The 22,478-nt window shown below is 46.1% G+C and overlaps 1 protein-coding gene across 16 annotated transcripts in view; it reads right to left on the bottom strand.

Annotated features, from left to right (window-relative positions):
* The window catches only part of LOC100115257 (broad-complex), a 57,400-nt gene that overhangs the window by 20,011 nt on the left and 14,911 nt on the right, over nucleotides 1-22,478 (bottom strand). For 4 of the 16 annotated variants that reach the window (XM_031927848.2, XM_031927858.2, XM_031927859.2 and 1 more), the window contains exons 1-5: nucleotides 18,631-19,529; nucleotides 14,037-14,238; nucleotides 13,774-13,965; nucleotides 12,863-13,514; nucleotides 12,255-12,314 (exon numbers count right to left, since the gene is read on the bottom strand). In XM_031927848.2, the coding sequence (XP_031783708.1) occupies nucleotides 12,255-12,314; nucleotides 12,863-13,514; nucleotides 13,774-13,965; nucleotides 14,037-14,222 (1,090 nt within the window). In that variant the 5' untranslated portion in view covers nucleotides 14,223-14,238; nucleotides 18,631-19,529. The other 12 variants (XM_031927853.2, XM_031927860.2, XM_031927861.2 and 9 more) reach the window with 8 other exon arrangements.

The raw sequence follows: 22,478 nt of genomic DNA, 5'->3' as shown, positions 1-22,478 counted from the left end.
AGGTACACACAGAACAATGACGAACCAGAGCACGTATAGCCGAGCGAGACCGGGACCGGGAACAAACAAGAACAAAGATACGTCTGCCATTAATATTGTGGACACATTAGTAACGATGCTGGTACTTTTCTATAGAAAGAGAGCGGGGGCGAGTAAAAAAAGGGCTATGGGCGCTTTTTGGACAGGCGGACGGTGGGTGTAAGTGAAGGGGGGGGGGGGGTATAAGAAAATAAAGTAACGACATTTATTTTCGTATAAAAGATTGATTCTATTTCCTACTTTCTTTTTTACTCTTTATTTTCAAAAGTTTTGCTTATTTATCCGCTGCTATTGTAAATCGAACTCGTTTTATCGTTCAACTCAAAGTGAGAGGTACGTATTGTTTTTCATCAAGAAAGAGAAAAAGACAAAAGTTCAATGGTAATTGTAAGACATTTCAACTGTATATATAGCAGAGCTCTAGACTAACGCTTTGTCGTCTTTGCAGTAGTAGCAGTAGTTATAATAATTATAATAATAATAATAACAACAACGACAATAATATTAATCATAATAATAAGAGAGGCGGGTCTTATTCAAGAAAGAGAGACAGACAAGAGAAAAGGCTCGGGGCTCTGGTTTGTCATTGATTATGGTAATGTGTGCGAGAGACTTACGCGATATTATGATGGCGATAATAAATAGTGAACGGGTCTTTCATCATTTATTTTCTCCCGTGTGTTTACTTGTCACGGCACAAAAGCAATTTTGCATACACTTTTTCGGAGACTCGTACTCTCGCTCTCGATGCAGGAAAGCCAAATTTCAGACATCTACATGATAATACTACATGATAATAATCATTGATATGAACAAACAAACAAACAAACTGCTCGCTGCACTCACTGGTGGCCGCATGTATGATTATTAATGATAGAGAGATTTTGAAAATTAAAATAAAACATACCATTCTCAATGCTTCCCCGGGCGTGGACGAGTGTAGTGTCTAATCATTAGGAGGATGTCTAATTTTCAACATTCGCGCGCAATTTGCGGCCACGCCGAACACGCGTACTACACACGCTATAGCGCTAAAAAAACAGGGCAACCACTTGTGTCAAAGTGACTGGTGAGTGAACAAAAATTTGCAATAAAAGAAAAAAAAACCAACGAGGTTCTCCATGGCTTGCGGCAACAAAAAATAAACGTGTGTGTTTGCGTATCAAAGATGACTTTTTTTATTTTTCATAAATAATGAGAGAACGGTGACTCAGTACACATTTAAAAAAAAATGAAAAAATGCGATTAAAACTATAATATAAAACCTGGACCCTTAAAAAAATATATTCATCATAGTAATATAGTAATCATAAAATTAATAACGGACATTAGTAGAGAGTGAGGTATACAAAATTTGTTTGCTTTTTTTCTGTCTATATATTTACACGGAGGAGGCTCGACGCGGAGCGATGTTGCGCTTTCTTTTCGCTCTCTCGCTGTCTTTCTCTCTCTTTCTCTCTGTATCTGCGGACAGGACTCAGAAGTCGAGATTGAATCGCCTGCTTTGTTTTTGTATATTAAGGTAAATTTTCTTCTCTACAATATAATACAATGCAGTCGCACACTCGCTACATCGGAATAATAAACATTTCAAGTAGAAAAAAACGTCGCAACAACAATCGAACAGCAGCCTATAATCGCTCTACAGATATATAATAGTATAAAATAATAATAATAATAATAATTAATAATAAATAAACCGCCTCGGAAGTTGATACGCGACCTATAACTTGGTAGATTTCGTCATGAGCTGCGTATAATAATATTCTCTGCGCACTTGCAGTATAACCGCGTGCATCTTCAAGCAAGGGGACAGCTTCTCCGGACTGTGCTTGGAAATAATTTATCACGGCCGCCGACTGTATGAGGTAATTTACGATACTCGCTTCTTTGCGAATCTCTCGCCCCGAGCGCAAGTATAGCCGGTGCAGTGCAGGATACAAAAAACTCTCGTCCGAAGGGTGTTAATCGTCGCAAGCTCTCAACTTTCACCGAGCCCGAGCGACAGAGAAATTAAAAATTATTGCATTTATAATGCGGAGAAGGGAAATTTACACGTTATTCGAACGATAGGACGGCTCACTTGCGCTCGAGCGAAAATCGATACACGCGCTCTTTCTCTCTGTTTTAGGTACATACGCACACGTTTCGTATTGCGAACTTTTATATACCCGCGGTCGGTTTGTACTGCGTGCGCGCGTGCGCGCTCTCGCGTATAACTGTGTAATAACATTAATTTGCACTCGAGTTACGACGCGAACTTTTTTTTACTTTTTTCGTATACACGTCGGAAGAACTTACGTATTTCTCGCTGTCTGTAATTGCAGTGTTCAGCTTTCGAGTGCGGAGGGCAACAGACAAAGTTATATATAGAGCAAAAAGAAATGAAAATTCAACGCCACTGATGCACTTTTGTGATAAACGCACTCGTCTCCTGTATATTATTTACATAAGTATAACGTATATGATACGCGCTTGAATCGTACATTATAATAATATCTATATATTATGCATCTTAGAAAACTAATTGAACTCTTTCTCTCCTAGACCTCAAAATTGACAGGTACCGACAAACGTTATATACTCAAGGTCACCGAAAAGCACTAGCTAGCTACACGTGTACATATAACGCGATTTTTCGTCCTCCACTTCGTTAACACGAGTCTCACGCGATACGCGACTGTTGGTATAACGACTGTTGCTGTTGCTGCTGTTGCTGTTGCTGCTGCTGCTGCTGCTGCTCATCCTCCTTGCGCTGTTGCTCGGCGTTTTTGTTGTGCTGCCGATGGTAGATGCTCTTGTGGTTACGCAGACTGTTGAGGCTGGAGTAAACCCTCTTGCAGATGTTACAGATCGGCTCCTTGCTCGGCCTCGTGTGTACGTTCTGTATGTGTCGCTTCAAGCGCGTTAGGGAGGTCAGGTTTTTGTTGCAGGGCTCGCATCGAAACTCATCGGTCACGCCGCCGCTGCCAGCCAACAGACCTGGCGGCAGAACCAGACACACAATGTAAAGACTTTGATCCTCTCTATCGTGTCTCTTCGTTAGATTTGTGACTTTTAACTTTTGCTTTTAGTTTTGGCTTTCGAATCTAGGATATAGTTGCGTTAATTGCTTAGTTTCAATCACGAAGGCCCCCGAGGTGGGGAAGAAGAAGAGTAGAAGTAGCGATCCGCAGGCAGTCTCCGGCTCTTTTGCATTTATCATCAGGCTTTTCGCGTTCTCTCTTAATTTTTCTCGCTCTCTCTCTCTCTCTCTCTCTCTCTCTCTCTCTCTCTCTCTCTCTCTCTCTCTCTCTCTCTCTCTCTTTCTATCTTGTCTTCTGATTTTTATTCTCTCTTTCTCGTCGCGTAAGTAGTAGTGCTGTTTGCGTTTCGTCAGAATATATAATAATATGCGTGCGCTAAGAATATCATTTTGCTTTTGTTTACATAATCTACGCCACCGACACCCGGCAAGCCGTGCTCAACAGTCGCTTGAGTATTTTTTATACCTTTGCCTGTCGAGTGCTGCCCTCTATGTTTTTTTATCATTACTTTTGCTTTTCGTCCAATAACATAATTGCGGTTATGATTATAGCGCGCGTGTTAAGAACCATCCACCTAGCGCCTGAGACCATAATTTATAATATATAGAGGATGAGTCTCGTGGCCCCCGCGACTTTTAAGAAGGATCGTGAGTCTGTCATGCAATTTTGTGAGAAGTAATAATAGATCCTTACTCGATTTGTCGGCTACACTGGATTAGATTAACAATTTATTTTTGACATTTTATTTTTTTTGCACTGACGGGACTGACCGTTTCTCAAAAGCCGCTAATATTATTAAGACTAGATTATATCACGTAGAGCGTGTGCGTGCGTGCAAGCAATATGTATACATCCAAGTAGAATCCAGCGACAAATCGAGAGCGGTGTGTCGTTAGTGTAGTCAGATATATAATTATATATAAATATCAAATCACCAAAATGGATCCAGGGCGGAGCATAATAATTGTAATAATAATAATAATTATGTATAATGTTGATGCGATTATTATTTACAGCAGGAGTAGACAGTAGTGCATAGATTGTTGTTGGCTTATTGAAATAATATCGTGTGGGATAGTATATATAATATTTACATGTATGATGGGTTTCAATGAGCAGATGCGATGAGGAAGACAAAGTTATACTTCTATGCAAGCTATATACTTTTCTTTTTTACTCGATCATTTCGTATAATTCAGAGATCAATCAACGACGAGGTATTGGTAGTATAGTGTCAGCGCATTTTTGTTTTTTATCATCCGATGGATTCTATGTACACATTACATTGCAATGAATGTCCCGCGAGTTACAGCTAAAGTATAACAATCGTCACAAAGTACAGCGCAGTACAGTCGATCCGAAAGAAGAAATCACAGATGATTCGCATCATCAGTAGGCGAGAGCTGCCGGCTTCCTGTCCCTCTTCCCGTGATACTGACTCTTGCGGCTGACGAGACTGTTGCGAGACTTGTAACTCCTGCCGCACAGATTGCAGGCGAGCGACTGGGGCACGTAGAAGTGCGTGTCAGCCATGTGTCTCGGGAGCGACCAGGCCCTCGAGAAGCTCTTCCTGCAGACGTCGCAGAAGGTTCTCTTGGCTCGCTCGGCATGACGAGGACGACGATGCAGCTCGTCATCGTCGCTGTCGTCGAGACGAGCCCCGTCCTCCTGGTCTGCAACACAACCAAAGAGAGGAGGGGGCTCAGTCTCGGAGTGCGATCGCGTGCGCGCAGCGCGCACGTGCTCCCGATCCGCTCGCAGTCAGTAGTAGAGCCAGAGCCAGAGTCAGCCGGCTGCTGCTGCTGCAAGGTCACGTGAAAATGAGCGTGCGCCATCGCGCACAAACTCACACGTGGGAGCAGAGGAGAGAGAGAGGAAGCGAGAGCGAGCGAGAGAGAAACGCCGGCCGGCATGTACGCGGGTATAAAAAGTAGACGAGATGTCGATAGACGACGTTGTTGCGGCGAAAGGAGAGGGAAATGTAGCGCGCGCGAGCGAGCGAGCTTTAGTGGCTGCTGCAGTGCTTCTTTGCGGGATTTTACCCGGCTGGTTTCCCTGGCAACGGGAGAACGCTCGCTTGCTCTCTCTCTCTCTCTCTCTCTCTCTCTCTCTCTCTCTCTCTCTCTCTCTCTCTCGCTCTTCTAAGCCCTTGGAGTCGCTCTGCCTCGCGAGAGGGGAGGATACCTAGGATGCGTATTATTCTTAATAACCCTGCTCGCTCGCCCGTAGGGCTGTATTATGACTGATGTTGACTCTGAGCGGGCGCGCGCACTCCCACCTTCTCTCTCTCTCTCTCTCTCTCTCTCTCTCTCTCTCTCTCTCTCTCTCTCTCGCTCTCTCTCTCTCTCTCTCTCTCTCTTCACTTACGATCGATAGAGACCGACTCGCGAACAGGGAGAAAATATGACTGCCTTCCGGATTGGTTACCAGAAGCGAACCTTAGCCAGACGGAGAGAGAGAAAGAACGAACAAACTTTTCTGCGCTAGGAGAGAAGCTACGAGAGCCTCTCTCTCTCTTTCTCTATCGCTCAGGAGCGAGTCCTCCAATCGCCCCCTTGTTCATCCAGCAGCTTCTTTGCCTCGAATCATATATTTATTTTTCCTTCTTGCTCCTGTGCTGCAGCGGCTCCCTTCTTGTTAATTCTCGACTCTCCCATTCTCCCTTGCGGCCTCTCGCTATCTCTCTTTCTCTCTTGACTCGAAAACTCATTCGTCACGCGACAGTCGCAAGGTTGTCGAATTATTATTATTATAATATGCGAGATCGGCAATTTTATTACAGCGCACGCATTGATAAATCTATCTGGCCGCTCTCCCACTCGTTGCAATCCGCCTAATATGCTGTGTGTGTGTGTGTATGTTGCGCAGTTTTGTCTCGAGGTCGCGCCAAGTTCATCATCGATAATAGCGCGCCGCCGAAAAAACAAGCTAGACCCGCCCCGATAACGCATATTATACTATACGCTCTGATAACCGGCGGCAGCGGCGACAAATTGCAGGACACATATGGCTGCAGCTCGTCGCCAATATTAAACGCAAAGTTTCCGCGCTTAACGAAATTATTATCGCGATTACAATCTACTGCCTGTACACTTTTCGTTGTCCTTGTTATAATATTGTCGAGGGAAAATCCTCTTTCGTCGATTCTGCGCCAACCCAGTATAAAACTGCGATGAGTGTGTGTGTATACTGGGAAACGAGATTATATGCGCCAGTCATAAATAACGAAACTTGCCAAATTTCGCGATCGGCAAACAAGACGCGGAGAGATTCGTCAGACCGATAAATAACCGATTCGTCCGCCTTTTATAATACTTCTGCGGCGATATCGAAAGGAATCGCGAGTCGCGTCCTGCTGTTCGTATAATATGCTTTCAATATGCGTTCTAAGTTTTCGAAGCACTTAAGGGACGACCACGACAAGGAGGAGGAGTAGGAGGAGACCGGCGATCGACTGGAAAACGCTACGAAATAAATATTTGCAGTGCACACGTAGCTATTTTTACGCAACTCTAGGCTCGCAACGAGACACGTAGAAAAGCGAGGGAGAGAAAGAGAGATGCGGCGGTATAGAGCGCAGGAAAAAGGACGAGCTCTTGGCGCTCGTGCGCGCGAGGGGAGTACAGTCGATTTTAAAAACAGCTTCCCTTCTCCCTTTCGAGGCTGCCGAAGAGAGAGAGAGAGAGAGAGAGAGAGAGAGAACAGCTGTCTAAGAATAGCGAAGCTGCGGGCTTTCGAAATCCGAGACGAGAGACTCGGTACGATGTATAATAAACGAATAGTCGTCGGAATTAAAAATTCAAAAAGACGCGCGTTATAAAGAATGTAATTTATGATAGGCCGTGATCCATCGCGTATAATACACAGACTCGCGTGTAAATATTTGTGCATGATTTAAATTATACATCGAGAAGACAGAGAGAGAGAGAGAGAGGGGGAGGGATTACATAATTTCCTTTACACCTTCCTATCAAGTCTCTCTCCCTCTCATGCTGTGCTTTCCCCTACTCTCCAAAGCGCCTCTCGTCGTTTCTTATTCGCGCGAGAGCTCGTCTCTCTTTCGTCCCCCTCGCTAGCGTTCGTTATTATTTTTTGCGTAACAGCATTACGCATTAGAGATGATAAAAAGGCCATGCACTGATACCTCATTTCTCGCTCTTTCTCTCCCGCTCGCGCGCGCGCTGCTCGCGTCCCCTTTTCTTTTTCCGTCTGTCAGCTCGTCGTCGTCGTAGTCGTCGACTCTCCCTCTTTTCAGTCTTTAGCCGCGCGATATTCAATGCAACGCGCTGTCGCGGGAAATGTTTATTTCGGCGCGATAACAAGCGCTATTGTGCTGGCGTACGCAAGTGTACCACTGTATGTACCGCTGGCGTCGCGGATTTTCCCTTATAAGCGAGAGACAGAAACGCAGCGTTGATCCTATAATGTTTCCGATTCGCTCGATCAATGCGGTTTGCTTGTTTTTTCTTGTCGTTGACTGACTCTTTAACTTTCGTTGTTTATGCATTACGTGTGCATATAATTTCAGAAGTCGACTAATGAGTTGAAAGTACGCCCGAGATGCCTTCGGTGTAAGTGACAATCAAGACGAGCCCGATTATTGTTGGTACACTCTCGCGGGCATCTAATTGCTCTTATTAACGCGGACGATATACTTGTAATGTACGGAGATAGAGAACAATTCAGTGAGATAAGAATTCAGCTGCAGGAAAATCGAGGCCGTGTATATAGGGAAGGAGAGATCGTCGACCCGCAGTATTGAGTTTTCCCGTTGAACCCATGCCAAACGGCTCGCGCTCGTTACGATTTCCTTCCAAGATCCTCGGGATTTGCCCGGACGCGAGACGTAGTACACAGTTTTAGCCGCATCGATTCGGAAGCTCCTCTGTTCCCCCCCCTCTCTGGATTATACTTATAGTTTTCGCGTTATTTCGGCCAAGGAACGCGTTATTAAAGCATAATCGAATGACATAATAATCAGAGGAGAGATAAATTAATGACCGTTGCGATCGCTCGGTCGTAAAAAAGTAGAGACGCGTCGTTGGTTGGCCTTTACAAAAGCCAAAATATACATCAGCAATTGTAATTTTGGCTTTTACAGTATCGTCCTCATCATCGCGTCAGCGGTGTATAATCCGACGAATAATTCCTGCCCGCGAGCGCGCGAAAGTCGAATAGGGTTATAAAGAGGCATTAACGAGAGTGCGAACCAGCAAAATTTATCATCGAAGCTAAGTTATAGATTATTATCTAGAGGAAAGAAAAATAAAAGAAGGAATGCACGCCGGAGTCTAATTTGCAGAACAAACCGTATCGGTCACGGCGCAAGGACGCCGTCGCGGTCGCTGCCAGAATATTCCGAAAACTTCGCTATGCGCGAAAATTACTTGTAGCGCGAAAAATACGAATGCGAGAAAAAAGAAGAGCGAAGCGCAGGAGGAAAGGTCACGATAATAATTGGCGGCACCGATACACACGGACACACAAGTATACATGAGTCGCGCGAGAGAAAGAGAGCGTATGAGAGAGAGAGAGAGAGAGAGAGAGAGAGAGAGAGAGAGAGGGAGAGAGAGAGAGCGAGAGAGAACGAGTGAGTGGCGTACCAAGGCCGTCGTATTTTTAGTTAGGCCAATGTTTAGTTGCGTCGCCGCCGCCGAATATCGCACTCTTGAGCGGTATGAGCGCTGCCGGCGGCGCGGCGCGGACAGATAGAAGGACCTTGAATTTTGCGGATAGCATCTACGCCCGCCTTATCGTCAATTCGCACGAGAGACTACGTCCCACCTTTCGCGCGCTCTCCTTTTTTTCGTCGCATTCTCGTATTTTTATTCAGCGACGACGCGTATCGGCGCGCCCGCTTGTATGTTGTACGTACGGCGATAAGTTTTTTTTCGGTACTAACCTAGCTTAAAGTCAGACCAACTCGTTCAAATATTATTCCAGAGCTAGAGAGTAGGATAGAGGATGATTTCGCGAATATAAGCGATTGTTCGGACCCTTTCCAAGGACGGCTGCGCGCGATGCGTACAATTATATTGCTATGGATTATTCTTTATCGGCCTCCTGTAATTTCCGAATGTATGCATTATATATTCGCGCGAAAATGTACGTAGTCTACGTAAACACGGGGAATCGTGTAGCTAGAAAAGAAAGATTATAACGGTATAGAATCCGATAAGGCAAGTATGACGAAAACGCGGATATTCAAAAGAGCTGAGTAGGCGAGTTCTAGATAAATATGGTAATTCGCAATATAAATTTTTCCCTCGCTGGAAAAATATCCCCTCCCGAACGTTCACGATCAATGCTACAAATCAGAGAGCGAAAAGCAAAGCTGCAGCAGAGAGCGCGTTACGTAAAAAATAGGCCCGTGTACACGCACTATTAGCGCTAGTGTGTATGGAGCGAGACCTTATCTTGGCGAACTTTCAGTTGTCATGTGTGCACGACGTGGCCGAATGTGCGTGGTCGATTTCGTCGGTGCGTCAGAGAAAAAAAACGAGGAGACGATACGCCTAGTCGCGAATTCATGTTTTTTTTCTTCGTCTAATTTTTCAGTATTGTTTGTAAATATATCGCGCGGAGTCAATTGCAACTCGGCGATTCGATTTCGCGAGGATAAAGGCCGCGAGTATAGCGATGGCTAATTTAGATTTCAGAATAAGCGCTGCGCTCTGTGGATGTATTTTCGCGCGATTAATCATTTTTTTTTTACACACTGTCGCTCAGCGCGTTAGTAACGATCGATCATGATGATTAACGAAATAACATATATCCTATATAACTGTTCTGTTTGCACAAGATTTTCGATAACAGTTTCGCATTTAAATGTGTGTGCTTTATCGAGGCGTCGTTGCAAAATATGCAGAAACAACAAATGCGATAGCGTGATACGAGCCCAAAACAAAACTAAACTCTCGATTGCAAAAAAATTTCTCGACGTATTATGTGTACCGCAGAAAGAAGAAGGTATATTACGAACTGACACCGGTTGTACCGTATGTACTAAATTTAGACGGAAAGCTCGCGTTTCGACGACTTCTCGCCGTCTCTTTTTTTCAGCAAACTATTGAACGCGATAATAATGGACATATTATGGTTGCACGGGTCAAATAACAATAAAGCAGCAAAGGTGATAACTTTAGACGGCCTATCGCTCGCACAGTCGAGGTAAACACGCCTCTCTCGTCGCCGCAATTTCATAACACACATCGAGTATAATATAGGCATATATACTCCCTCTCGGCTTTAACTAGCGCGAAATTCGAATCGCACACTGCAGTTCAGCGCGTTTAACGCAGCCGCAAATTCTCGACTTATGTCGTCTATTACACTCATAATGCTTATCAATTTTCAACATAAGCTTTTGATCTCCTTTCTCTAATTTCAATATTATATACATAAAGTTTAATAATTTCGTCAGCATGTGTTTTTCATTTATATAGTTTCATCGGAAGTAGGATATACGTGATCGGCCTTACTTTCTATCGTATATGTTATATGTAGGTGAAAAGAAAGGCCAAGAAATAACGTATCGTTATTCATAGTTAAAAACTAAAAACGGATAGAGAACGATGAGAACACTGAGGTGTATACAGTTAACGAAAAAACAAATTAAAAAAAATAAAATAAAAGTCATATATGCGACAAATTGGACAGAACGAGCACGGCAAGGATTAATAAATAATGTGTATAGTGTACTAATGATCAATTAAAGTTAATTAAAGTAGGCTGATATGCATTTATATGGTATACAAAGTGAGAAAAAAAACAAGTGACCGTCGAGATTCGTCGACTTCTTCGCCGACGATCGTCTCGAGAGCATAATAATGTTACAAACGGAGAGCTGAACATCATCGCGCATAATTTTTTTATCGCTGACACAATTCTTTCATTATCAAAGAGCAATATAAAGCTTTTTCTCTTTCTCTTGTGTAACTACTACGTTATGTGAAATTGTTGCATTTTACTCTCTGCTAAAGCTTCGAGTCGCGCGCTGTGAGACGATCGCAGCGATTTTAGATTGTACAGTGATCTCAAACTGACATTTCTCTCTTTCTTGTTATATTAAAATGACCGCCAGCTCAACGACAAAGCTTTGGATTTCTACTTGCGGCGATTGCAGTGCGTTCCGATACTTGATCTCTTTTTTTTCCTTCGATTTTCTTATACATTCTCAGCGTGACGAAAGAACCTCACACAAAGTAGAAAGGTAAATGGCCCCCGTGCTGTCGAGCGGGCGATGTTCTCGCGCGGCGTAATATATTATAATATGTATATATAATCGTTGCGAATGAATTCAAATGAAAAATAATGCAAGTGCAAGCAAGTATATTATTCGTAATACGAAAATAAATGACGCTCTTTTTTTGTCCATATATAAAAGTCTATCTATTATATGTTAAAAAAAAAGATAAGTATAATACGTATAATAGTAATGATGATTTCAATGACGTTGGTAATAAATGGCATGCCAAATTAGAAAAAACTTAATCTTCCAAGCAAGGAGAGAATAGAAGTATAGTGAACTTTCACCGCAACCAAATAAATGTAAAATAATTGAAAAATAAAATTTTGTTTTAATCTTCGACCAAAAATATGTATTATATAAATTGTGATTTGTTAGTTTGATATAACTGCACAAGTCACAGCGACTTACGTAATTTCGTCCAAGTATCATGTACCGAGCGAGCCGCGGACGAGCGCGCCCCAGACTTCACCCCGTAAGATTGCGTGCGACTATTTTTTTTTTTTTTGTTCAATCATCGTATCGAATGATCAACTCTTACGCGATGGGTCTTTGGCGCGCGCGACTCTGGCCGCTCGATCATTTTCGAGAATCAAACAGAGTAGCGAAGAGAGCCCTTTGAAAAATCAAAAGAACGCAGACTCGAACCTTCGTCTGTCCTTTGACTGCGCGGTCATATTATGTTATACGCCATGAAAGGGTTTTGCAAGTGATCGCGAGAAAGAGTAAAAAAAAATTAAAAAAAAAGAACAGTGAATCGAATTTTTTCTCTCGAAGAATTCTTGTGATTTCACAGGGCAAAAAATGAGTCAATTTATAAAAACTAGTGTAGTACACTATCATGGATAATAAAATTGTTGTGGAAAATAAAAGTATATACTAAGTGACTTGATAGTGGTAGTAGTGGTAAAATTATATCGACAGTAGTCTCTGTTTCTTACCTTGCGAAGTTCCGGCCAGGTCCGGCGTCTGTAGTCCGTGGCCCAAGCCTGGAAATTTCACTATCGTCATACATAGCAATCGTTGCCCTCCTATCGGAGCGTCTATCGACGCCTGTACGCAATTTCGCAACTACACGAGAATTGAATAGCAAGCACAACGACACATTTACTAATAATGATCATAAGCGCAGTATGCGTGAAAGAACTAAAAAAAAACATCAGACTCGTAAATCAACGCTTCTTTGATTTTCACTCTCGACTCGTCGGTACGATTTCAATGTCAGAATTCGCAAAGTGCATCGAAAAAACAACAACACAGCGAAGACTAATGAGTTTGCACAGTGTGCCGACATGCAGCTTCGACGGCGAAGGAAAAACCAAAGAGGTGTGTATAACGTTCCGCGAAGGCCATTCTTATCAGCGCAAGTATGAAATACCGAGCAAGCATGGTCTACAAAATGAAGAATAAAAAAAGGAAAGAACTGCGAGTGCAGGTATCAAGATGAAAAAACAAAGAAGCTCTCCAAGCAACATTCAATTCACAAAGATTGTTCGGTGCGTACAGGCGGCTCTCTCCCGTCCACGAAAAGCGTCAATGAATGGCTCACCTGATAGCGGCGTGTGATCGGTGAGCGCGGCCATGCTAAAGTTGAAGCTACCGGGCGTCGAGGCGAAGAGTTTGCTGTCGGCCATGTAGTTGGGCGTGGGTGGATGCTCGGGCTCGTTCTCGTGCTCGTTGCTGCTGGCCGACGCCGGGGGTCGGTCCGAGGCTGCCGCGCCGGAGTCCGAGCTATCCTCGTTGTTGGCGTTGAGCTGGGGACCGCCGTTGCCGCCCGCGCCGGTGATGTTTCCGCCGGCGTTGTTGCGGTCGCCGGTGAGCTCGAGTGGCTCGCACTTGATGCCGTCCTCGAGCGGACCGTTCTCCTCGTGAAGGCCGTTGCCCTCGATCTTGTGGTTGTTCTTGACCATGGAGAAGTCGGTAGGGGTCGCGTCGTTGTTGTTCAGAGGCGGCGACAGGACCCGCTGCCGCTTGGCCGAGTCGTCGTGGGGATCGGGCGTGTGCCTTTCGTTGCGGCGAATCTGGGCGCGACGCAGCAGCTGCTGGACCGTCGTGGGCGTCGGCGTCACGGGCGTCGGCGGCGAGCCACCCCGGGGGAAGCCCTCGTCGCCGAGCTTGTCGTGTGGAGGCAGGTGATTGCCGCCGCCACCGCCGACGCCGCCGATCGGCGCTCCGGCAGCGAGAGCTCGCACGTGCGACAGCTGGTGGTCGTCGGTAACGGAGAGAGGGACAAAAAAGGGTGGAAATATGCATGAGAGATATGAGAGATTTTCCAGGTTGATGCCGTGTGTCTAATTCATCCGCGAGCGCGCGATTTGTATCGGCTCGTGAATTTTTCAGGCGATATACGATATATCGATTTGCCGCCATGAGCGCGTGTGTAAGGTCGCCGGATTTCGAATATTTATCACATGCATCGAGAGGGGAAGAAGGCGGAGAAAAAAGCCGACGAGTTCTCACCTCATCCCTGTCGGTCTGATCGGCCTGTTGCGTGAGTCCGGATACCCTGAGAACCTCGGCGGTTTTCAGGAAGCTACTGAGAGAGCGCTGGTGGACGTTTACTTCGCCGTGGTAGATGAACTCGACCAGGGCGTGCAGGTCGCTGAATGCAACGTCCTGCAGTACTATCACCGGATGCTTGCACGGTGTGCTCTGTGGAGATCAGGTTGGTTCAATATTTCAATATTAATTATGTGACATCCTACGATGTACAGGTTACGTACCTTGAGAAGCTCCCTGAAGTAGGGGCTGCAGGCCGAGAGGACGACCCGGTGTGCTTTGAGGCTCTTGCCATCGCAGGCAAGTGTGACGTCGACGAAGTCCTCGTCATCTCGCAGGTTCTCGAATGCCGATGTGATGCTGCTCTGGTAATTATTCCATCGCAGGCAAAAGTGTTGTGTATCTACCATCGTTATGCCTATTCACCTGCAACAATCGGATGAGACAAGTAGGTTAGAATACGCGCGGAGTAGAGATTACGTATTTTTGGAAAACCAGGCTATCGATTCATCAATCGCCCACTTACGTTCGCCTTTTTCTATATATAAATTATTATAACAGAGAGGTGCTATCAGACGACGAGAGAGCGAGAGAGTTGCTGAAAATTAAAATTTCAAACTCGAATTCATACCGTAAATTGGTTAATTCTCTCTCTCTCTCTCTCTCTCTCTCTCTCTCTCTCGTCTCGATTGGCGGCTGATGAATTTTAATAAGCCACGCCGCGGTGTCCCTATTCCAGCGGTTAACCTCTTTGCAGAAATAAATACGCGCGATCAGGCGCATTAAGTATATAAATACAAGCCGTCCAACAACGAGGGTTTTCTTTTTGTTTTTTTTAATAAAAGCGACCCGGTTACGAACTCCGCGGTCGGTTCAAGGCCTGACACAGACTTGGTAAAACGATTGAATAATAGTAAACGAGAAAAACAGCCATTAAGGTCGTCTAAGCAACTGGTCTTGCTCGTTAGAAGGGCTGGTCTAGACTAACGAGGCTTGTTCCCCGCCGAGGGCAAGGCAGCACCTCAGGTCAAGCTCAACAGCTGATCGAGAGAGAGAGGCGCCGACATTCTATAACACACCTACACCGAATTCTCTAAGACGGCGCATTTTTTAAGCCGTACAGCTATTATCGCGCGAAAGTTGCAATTTAACCTTACTCTTTCTCTCTTCCTCTCTCGCTCACCGGCAAAATCCTGATAAGGTGCGACACAAAGGCACTGATAAATTTAGATAAAGCTTGTTTTGAAAAGACGGCCGCAAAGTTGCAAAGAACATTTTTGCTCTCTCCTTCTCGCGGCGACTAATGCGATTTCTTTATTCCACCGCGAACGTCTCGAGGGTAGGGATATACGATTCGGCGTGCAAAGACCTTGCAACCGGGCATAAATTAATAAAAAAAAAAAAAAAAAAAAAAAAAACAGCCCAAGGTTTGAGTCGCGAATTTCAAGGCGATTTGTGTATCATTGATATCGGTTTACGCATCGCTTGAAACGACGATCCGAAGGAGATATTAGTACAGATGTTCAATGTTATCGGTGAATTCCAGTGTATCGCTAAGTACGCGTATGTGTGTGCGAGAGCGTTCGACTAATAGATCTTCTCCGAAATCATTTGCAATATCGCGGCACTGCAGAAATCGCTGACTTTTATTACCGTGTATTTAATCTTTGAGAGAAAAAATGCTCTATACGGCGAGTGAATTATACGCGTGTAAACAGGTGCAAAATTAGCACATTTTTCTTCTCTCTTTCGCACGTTGTTACAAGGATAAAGCGAAATTTTTCAGGCGGCTTAGGCGCCATCTTTCTTAGCTTCTCTAATGCGCAGGGGAGTGGAAAGTTTAAAAAATATCAGTCGGCAAACAGATAAAAGGCAATAAAAAGAGACGTCTCTCTCTCTCTCTCTCTCTCTCGCGAGCTGGCGAGATAAACGGCCACAGGAAGTTTATTCTCGCGCTCCTTTTTTTTGCAAAATTCGCCATTTTTTCCACATTCTTTGGTCTACACTATAAGAGGCGCTTCTCGGCTTTATCTTTCTCGCCTCTCCTATGTACGGATCCCTCGATCCGCGGGCGCGGAGAAAAATTGGGTCGTCATGCTGGAGCCAGGCCAGAACATGTACGATTAAATAATTCTCTCTCTCTCTCTCTCTCTCTCTCTCTCTCTCTCTCTCTCTCTCTCTCTCTCTCTCTCCCTCCGCTATATACTTATAAAAGTGCAAGCAGTAAAGTATGCTGATAGCGTTATCTTGGCGAAACGATAAAAAAGAGAGAGGAAAGACGTCTTGGAGCAAATTTACAGACCGCGCGCAGTTTTTTTCTATACCACCACCACTACTACTTTTTTGCTCTGTCTCCCTCAAATGAATCCAGCGCACATCTACTAACCGTATTGAAACTTTCGCGCCTAGTGTACAACAATGATAAATTCGTTTTTTTTATCAGTAGGTGTACATAGGCGACGAGGCGCCCGGCCAACTTTTTATAGTTTCCAAAAGAAGCGTTACGTCATCTTGCGATTTCGCCTGCAATTTTTACGACATGATTGTTCGTCTGCGTGTGACCTATTTAAGACGAAAGTACACGATATACTTTTATATCTAAGCCGTAATTATTTGATTTCAAAACGTCAATGTTAATATTTATTTATTCAAGTTGCTCCATTCAGCGGATGATGATAATGTATCTGCGATCTCGATAGCGATAAGATAATAATATACAGAATCCTCGATGGATAGTTTATTTAGAGAAAAGAAGCGAGTCACTCGAGTGAAATCTCTGCCTCTATTAAAAGAAAACAAGCTAGTCCATCAAATCGATCGCGCACATCGAGCGAGTCTATAAACCAGACGTTTTTCGGCTATGCAGCCAGTTTGATAACAGTTAATAAAATTCCGGGACTCGCGAAAAGAGAGCGAGCGAATAAGCGAGAGAGAAAAAAAGCTTCGCACAAAGGTCACGGCGTTAACCGCATCGGCAATTTTCCACCGTCGATCGGCCGATGATATTCCGCGCGCAGAAGGGCGTCGATAACGAGAAACTAAAAGCCGATCTAGTGCAAATAAATAAACCGCTTGGCTTACGCTCTCACACCCTCTCGCTCGCGCGTATGCGTATGTGCGTGCGCGTGTGTGTATGTATGTATGGAATGAAAAAAGGCACGAGGGGGAGAATTGACGAGCGAACAGTGGATGTGGAAAAAAAGCGGCTGAAAAAAAGAGTACTCACGAATGCGTGGAAAATCAATCGGTGCAAGCGCGCTCTCGACTATTTGCACCTATAGCGGTTTCGCGGGCGGCTCAATTTCCGCGCACACTTTCGCTCTCGACGCACGCGTTGTCGGTGAAAAAGATACAGCCGAGAGTGAGAGAGAGAGAGAGAGAGAGAGAGCTGCTCTGGAAACAATAACAAAACGATATGGCACGCAGGGGAAAAAATCGAGCGAGAGATCGCCGCGCGGAAAAACGAACAGCGATTGTATAAGAATCTCTCTCTCTCTCTCTCTCTCTCTCTCTCTCTCTCTCTCTCTCTCATTATCTCTTTTCTGAATGACCGGCTTACATACTCAGTGGGTCACTCGCTCACCAAACAGCTCCTCGTAGGGGATGTAGTGTATAATACGACTGTGTGCTGCATCCCCCTGTTTACGCGCGCTACAACACGCGCAGTCTGTCTCTCTCTCTCTCTCTCTCTCTCTCTCTCTCTCTCTCTCGCACGTAGTCGTCCGATCTAGCGTGAAACGTGCATAATTTACGCGCGAAGAGTCTGAGCGCCCCTTCGTCGCATATTACTCTTTTTTCTCTCTGTTTCTCCACTAGACACTCTAGTAGATACATAGATAGATTATAGATAGTAGATATCTGCGCTGAGAGTGGAAAAATAAAATAGGTATATTGCGTGCGCGCGTATAAGCGATCTAGTCTTCCTCGTTATCGGCTCTCGCGAAAAACGAGTATAGAAGCGATAAGCGCGCGAGCGGGCGGTGTCGATTCGTCAAGAAGCCGGGCCTACGCGGATTATGCTCGGGCGGCCATGGAAATTCGCGAGTCACGTGGTCGTCGTCGTCGTCGTCGTACGTATAGGCACTAGCGTGCGCGTGTGTGTGTACATAACATGCAAGCGAGAGACGAGACTGCTCCGCTGTCTTCGGGTTTCACGCTGCTGATAGCGTGCGTCGACATGCTTTTTTTCTTCATTCAGCGGCTGCGATTTTTTTTCTCTCTCTCTCTCTCTCTCTCTCTCTCTCTCTCTCTCTCTCTCTGCGAGGTATAGCTCTCGCGGCGATCAGGCCTTGTTTTAAATAGAGGATTCGTTTGATAGAAGAGAAATATTGAGGCAGGTCAGACCGGCGAGTCTGGAACGTTCCGAGACGATTGGAATACAGCACGAAATATAGAGCTTCGTTTTATAGAGGGCGAGCGAATATTTTTCAATGTCGAACAGGAGCGCGAATCGACGCGTAAATAAAAACGTCAATGAGTCACCGTTTTCGGTCAGACGCCGAGAGAGAGAGATTTGAGAAAAAAATTCTGTGTTATTCGGTTGCTGCAGCTCTATTCTTTTAATTTTAGCGCGAGCGAGAGCATTCACCCGCAGTAGTCCAAGGTCAGATCGCCGGGAAACGTCTTCCCTATGCAGCTAGCACGGGCTCATTGTCTGCGCGCATTTACACACCCATGTGCGTTATCGGCCTATCTGGTGATATCAAACAAAAGCGACATTTCGGCAAAACGTCTAGTGCATCGCGCCGAAAAAGAAGTCGAGTGCTTATTATACAGCAGCTATTAGAGTGAGTAAAAAAGCTCGTTGATAAAACTTACAGTCATTTAAAAAAACGCCGGCTCGGAACGACGAGAAGAGGAACGGCACTGGGTAGCTGTCTCTGACACTGTCTTTCTCTCTCTGTATGTGTGTACGTACGTATATATAACTGTCCGAAATGTATATATCCGCGCGTCGTGTCTGGCTCCTTAATCAGCTGCCGGCTGCTCACTCATACGTGGCACACACAGTGTTTCGTACACACGTACATGCACACGCACGGATCTCCCCTTCTCACGTGCTTGCGCAGAGCGCAGCGCCGGCTTGTCAATCTCTCACGACTACTACTCTACTGCACTCGTTCATCGTTCGTTTTCTCCAGCAAAACTCTCTCGTTCTCTTTCTATCTCTATCTCTCTCTCTCTCTCTCTCTCTCTCTCTCTCTCTCTCTCTCTCTCTCTCTCTCTCTCTCTCTCTCTCTCTCTCTGTCTTAATAACTCTATATTATATTACGAGCTTGAGCAAGACCAGCCACTGACGGAAGCTGAGAGTAGCAGCAGCAGCAGTAGCAGCAGCGTCGACACCGTCACAACCACAACTAATACGAATATCGCCGCCGCCGCCGACGACGAAGAAGCAGTACTGGAGTATACGGCACTTTTTTTCTCTCTCTCTCTCTCTCTCTCTCTCTCTCTCTCTCTCTCTCTCTTTCTCTCGTCCTGCCGACGTCGCCGTCTTTCTCCGACTCTCGCGCCGCACTCTTTTCTCCCCTGACTCGACGAGCTCGAACCCCCTCTTTCTATCTCTCGCTCTCTCTCGCTCGGTTCGCTCCCTCTCTCCTAACTCTTTCTCCGCTATCGCGCTCCGCGCCGAAAAACGCACGCCGCGCTGCGCATGGTAGGGTGAGAGACAGACGGGAACGTACACAGACACGAATCAGTACAGCGCGAGAGAGAGAGAGAGAGAGAGAGAGAGAGAGAGAGAGACAGTGGAGATAAAGAGGCGGCGGCGGCGCAGCTTTGCCCGCGAAATACGAAAATCCTGCCGTGATTCTGCGCCCTGGCGACCGGCCGCGCGCACACGAGACTGTATCGGAGCCGAGGGAGGGATGATCTTGCTGGTGGGGGGATGTACTACACAGCCCGGCTACTCTGCGTATACGTGTGCGCCCGTGCGCGGAGTGTACGGAAAAAGGGGGTATGCGCGCGGCACCCGCACGTGTTTTCTTTCCGCGATCCAGCGCTGTATGGAAATCCGATCGGCGGGGTCGTTGCGCGTAATTTTTCGAGATGAAACTTTGGCGCTTCGCGTCGCCGAGAGATCATGCAGACGCGGCGATGAGAGACATCGTCGAGGAAAAAAAAACGAACGAGTTCTCGAGCGATGAATAGGCGAGAATAAGAGCAAGCGCGGAGAGAGAAATCGAGGGGTGGCCGCGCGCCCGATGCCGCTGCAGAGATATGTATTAAAGGGAGAAGCTGAAATTTCGGCGGCTAAATGAGTGTAGCATAGAGCGGGAGAGGGGAGAGAGAATCTGGGAAAGAAATGAAACGGGGTGAACACATACTCGCGCGAGACAAAGACTAAAATAACAAGAGAGAGAGAGAGAGAGAGAGAGAGAGAGAGAGAGAGAGAGAGTCATAAACTGCCGGTGCGCGCGTAAATATAGTACATGCGTTAGCGCAGAAGGAAAAAAAGAAGTCGAGAACGTGTTCTTAGAAAAAGAAGCTCAAGCTCCGTACCGGCGTATATAGTTTAAATATACGCGGAAGAGCGAGCCTCGCTGCGCGTTGCAATATAAAAATATAATGTTTATAGATGTGCGCAGCGAGTGCGCGCGGCCGAGCGTGAAAGAATAAAGGAGAAGACGAGCGATTGTGTAAAAAAAGAAATTAGTCCGAAGTCGATACTGCTGCTACGCGCTGCATTTCAAATATAATACCTCGGAGAGCCGGAAACGAAACGTGTGTACGCGTCGCCGGGCTTTTTCGCACCTTCTTCTCTCCGTGCTCTATATATATATATATATATATATATATATATATATACATACATATTACACACACATACTCCCCGCAGAGTCGCTGCTAACCTGTTCCAAGAGCTATACAACGTTTTTCGATCGAGGGTCGGTCCGAGCGCGGAGCGGGAGAGCGAGAGAGAGCTTTGAGAATCGACCTTGCGGAATATTTTCGTCTCCTCTATTCCCCTCGAGTGTGTGCGTGCGCGTTTTATACTCCCAGTTGGAGTTTTAGGTATTTAAAGCACACTTTTGACCGGCTTATCGTAGGTTGAGCAAATCCGCCGATACCGCGAGCGACGCTCGCACAGCTTTCTCTCTCTCTCTCCCCCCCCCCTCTCTCTCTCTCTCTCTCGTATTCTCTATAGTTAATGAGCTGGCTTATATCTCCGACGGAGATAAAAAAAGAGCGGACGCTCGAAAAATACAATGACACGCCGAGATAGACATCTGCGGACAGAGATTATGGCAAACTATGATCGCGGCTCGACTTTGGACGCGGTGCGAATGTTCTTCGAAATTGCATAATAAGCCCAGAGTATACTATACACAACAGCAGCAGTAGCGCGGTAGACACAGCAATACAGTTACACAGCAGCAGCAGCGGTGGCGGCAAGAGCGAGTCACGGGCGCGGCACGACCCCACTCGATTCGCCCCCTCAAAAAATCATTACGCCCTTCCGCGGGCTGCGCATGAACGCCGTTTTAATTCGCTATACTAGAAAAGTAAAATATATAAGCGCGCGCTCGGAGAGAGAGGAGAACTGCCGCCGCCGCCATCGCGGGCATATAGCGCAGTGGTGGGGATGTACTCGTATAGCCCTGCGCAGCACCAGAGAGAGAGAGAGAGAGAGAGAGAGAGAGAGAGAGAGAGAGAGAGAGAGAGAGAGAGAGAGGGAGAGAGAGAGAGAGAGAGAAAGACGGAAAAATATATAAAGTTAGATATCGGAGCTAGCGCCGCTGTATAAGCCCGTCGCGCGGGGGACGGAGGAGAGAAAGAGAGACAGAGAGAGAGAGAGAGAGAGAGAGTTTAGAGGGGGAGGCTAGCTACTAGTACCACTATCCCTGTCTTTGGAAAAGGATAATTGAAAGACGTTGCCGAGTGATTAAGAGAGACGTACTATGAGCGAGGAGCGAGCGAGAGCGAGAGGGAGAGGGAGAGAGAAATGTAGAAAAGGACGAGTAGTAGCTGCTGCTCGCGGGAAATAAGTTTAGAGTAGAGAGGAAGGGCGGTTATGAAGAAGGAGAAAAATAGAGGAAAGCTCACTCTCTCTCTCGCTCTCTCTCTCTCGCTCTCTCTCTCTCTCTCTCTCTCTCTCTCTCTCTCTCTCTGCAGGGGGGAACAGCCGCCGCCGCCGCCTCGCCCGGCGACCGCGGCCAAAAGACGCGGAGGAGAGAGAGAGAGAGCAAGATGAGGAACGAGAGGGATGGATATCCTTTTTCCCTGTGCGCAAAGAGAGCGCTGTGTCCTCCTACTCCTTATACTACCGCCCCTCTCGCGGTACTTTCTCGTTCTCTCTCTCTTCCCAGCGGCTCCATTGTAATATTTATTGATTGGATTCCTAGGGACCGAGAGCAGCTATATCTCGCCCCCTCTATACCTCCGCGGAAGAGAGAGAGGCTTTACTTCTTACTTCCTTCCGCAATTTTTTTCCCTGTACACTCTCGGCTATATCCTACTGCGTGTCTATGTGCAAGCTCCGCTTCTCCCGCGGGTTTGCGCTTTTTTGACTCCGGACGACGCCGAAGACTATAATACAAGTACACATAGTCGAGCGAAGCCGTTTCAGCCGGTGCTTCTACGAGCTCTTCTAATACTTTTGCTCTCCCTCGTGCAATTAGGATGTTTTCTATATCGTGCCTGCGGTACGTACAGACGCACGGCAC

Source organism: Nasonia vitripennis, chromosome 3, assembly GCF_009193385.2.
Source record: "Nasonia vitripennis strain AsymCx chromosome 3, Nvit_psr_1.1, whole genome shotgun sequence".
Taxonomy (NCBI): Eukaryota; Metazoa; Arthropoda; class Insecta; order Hymenoptera; family Pteromalidae; genus Nasonia; species Nasonia vitripennis.
This window is presented reverse-complemented; position numbering and strand designations above follow the sequence as displayed.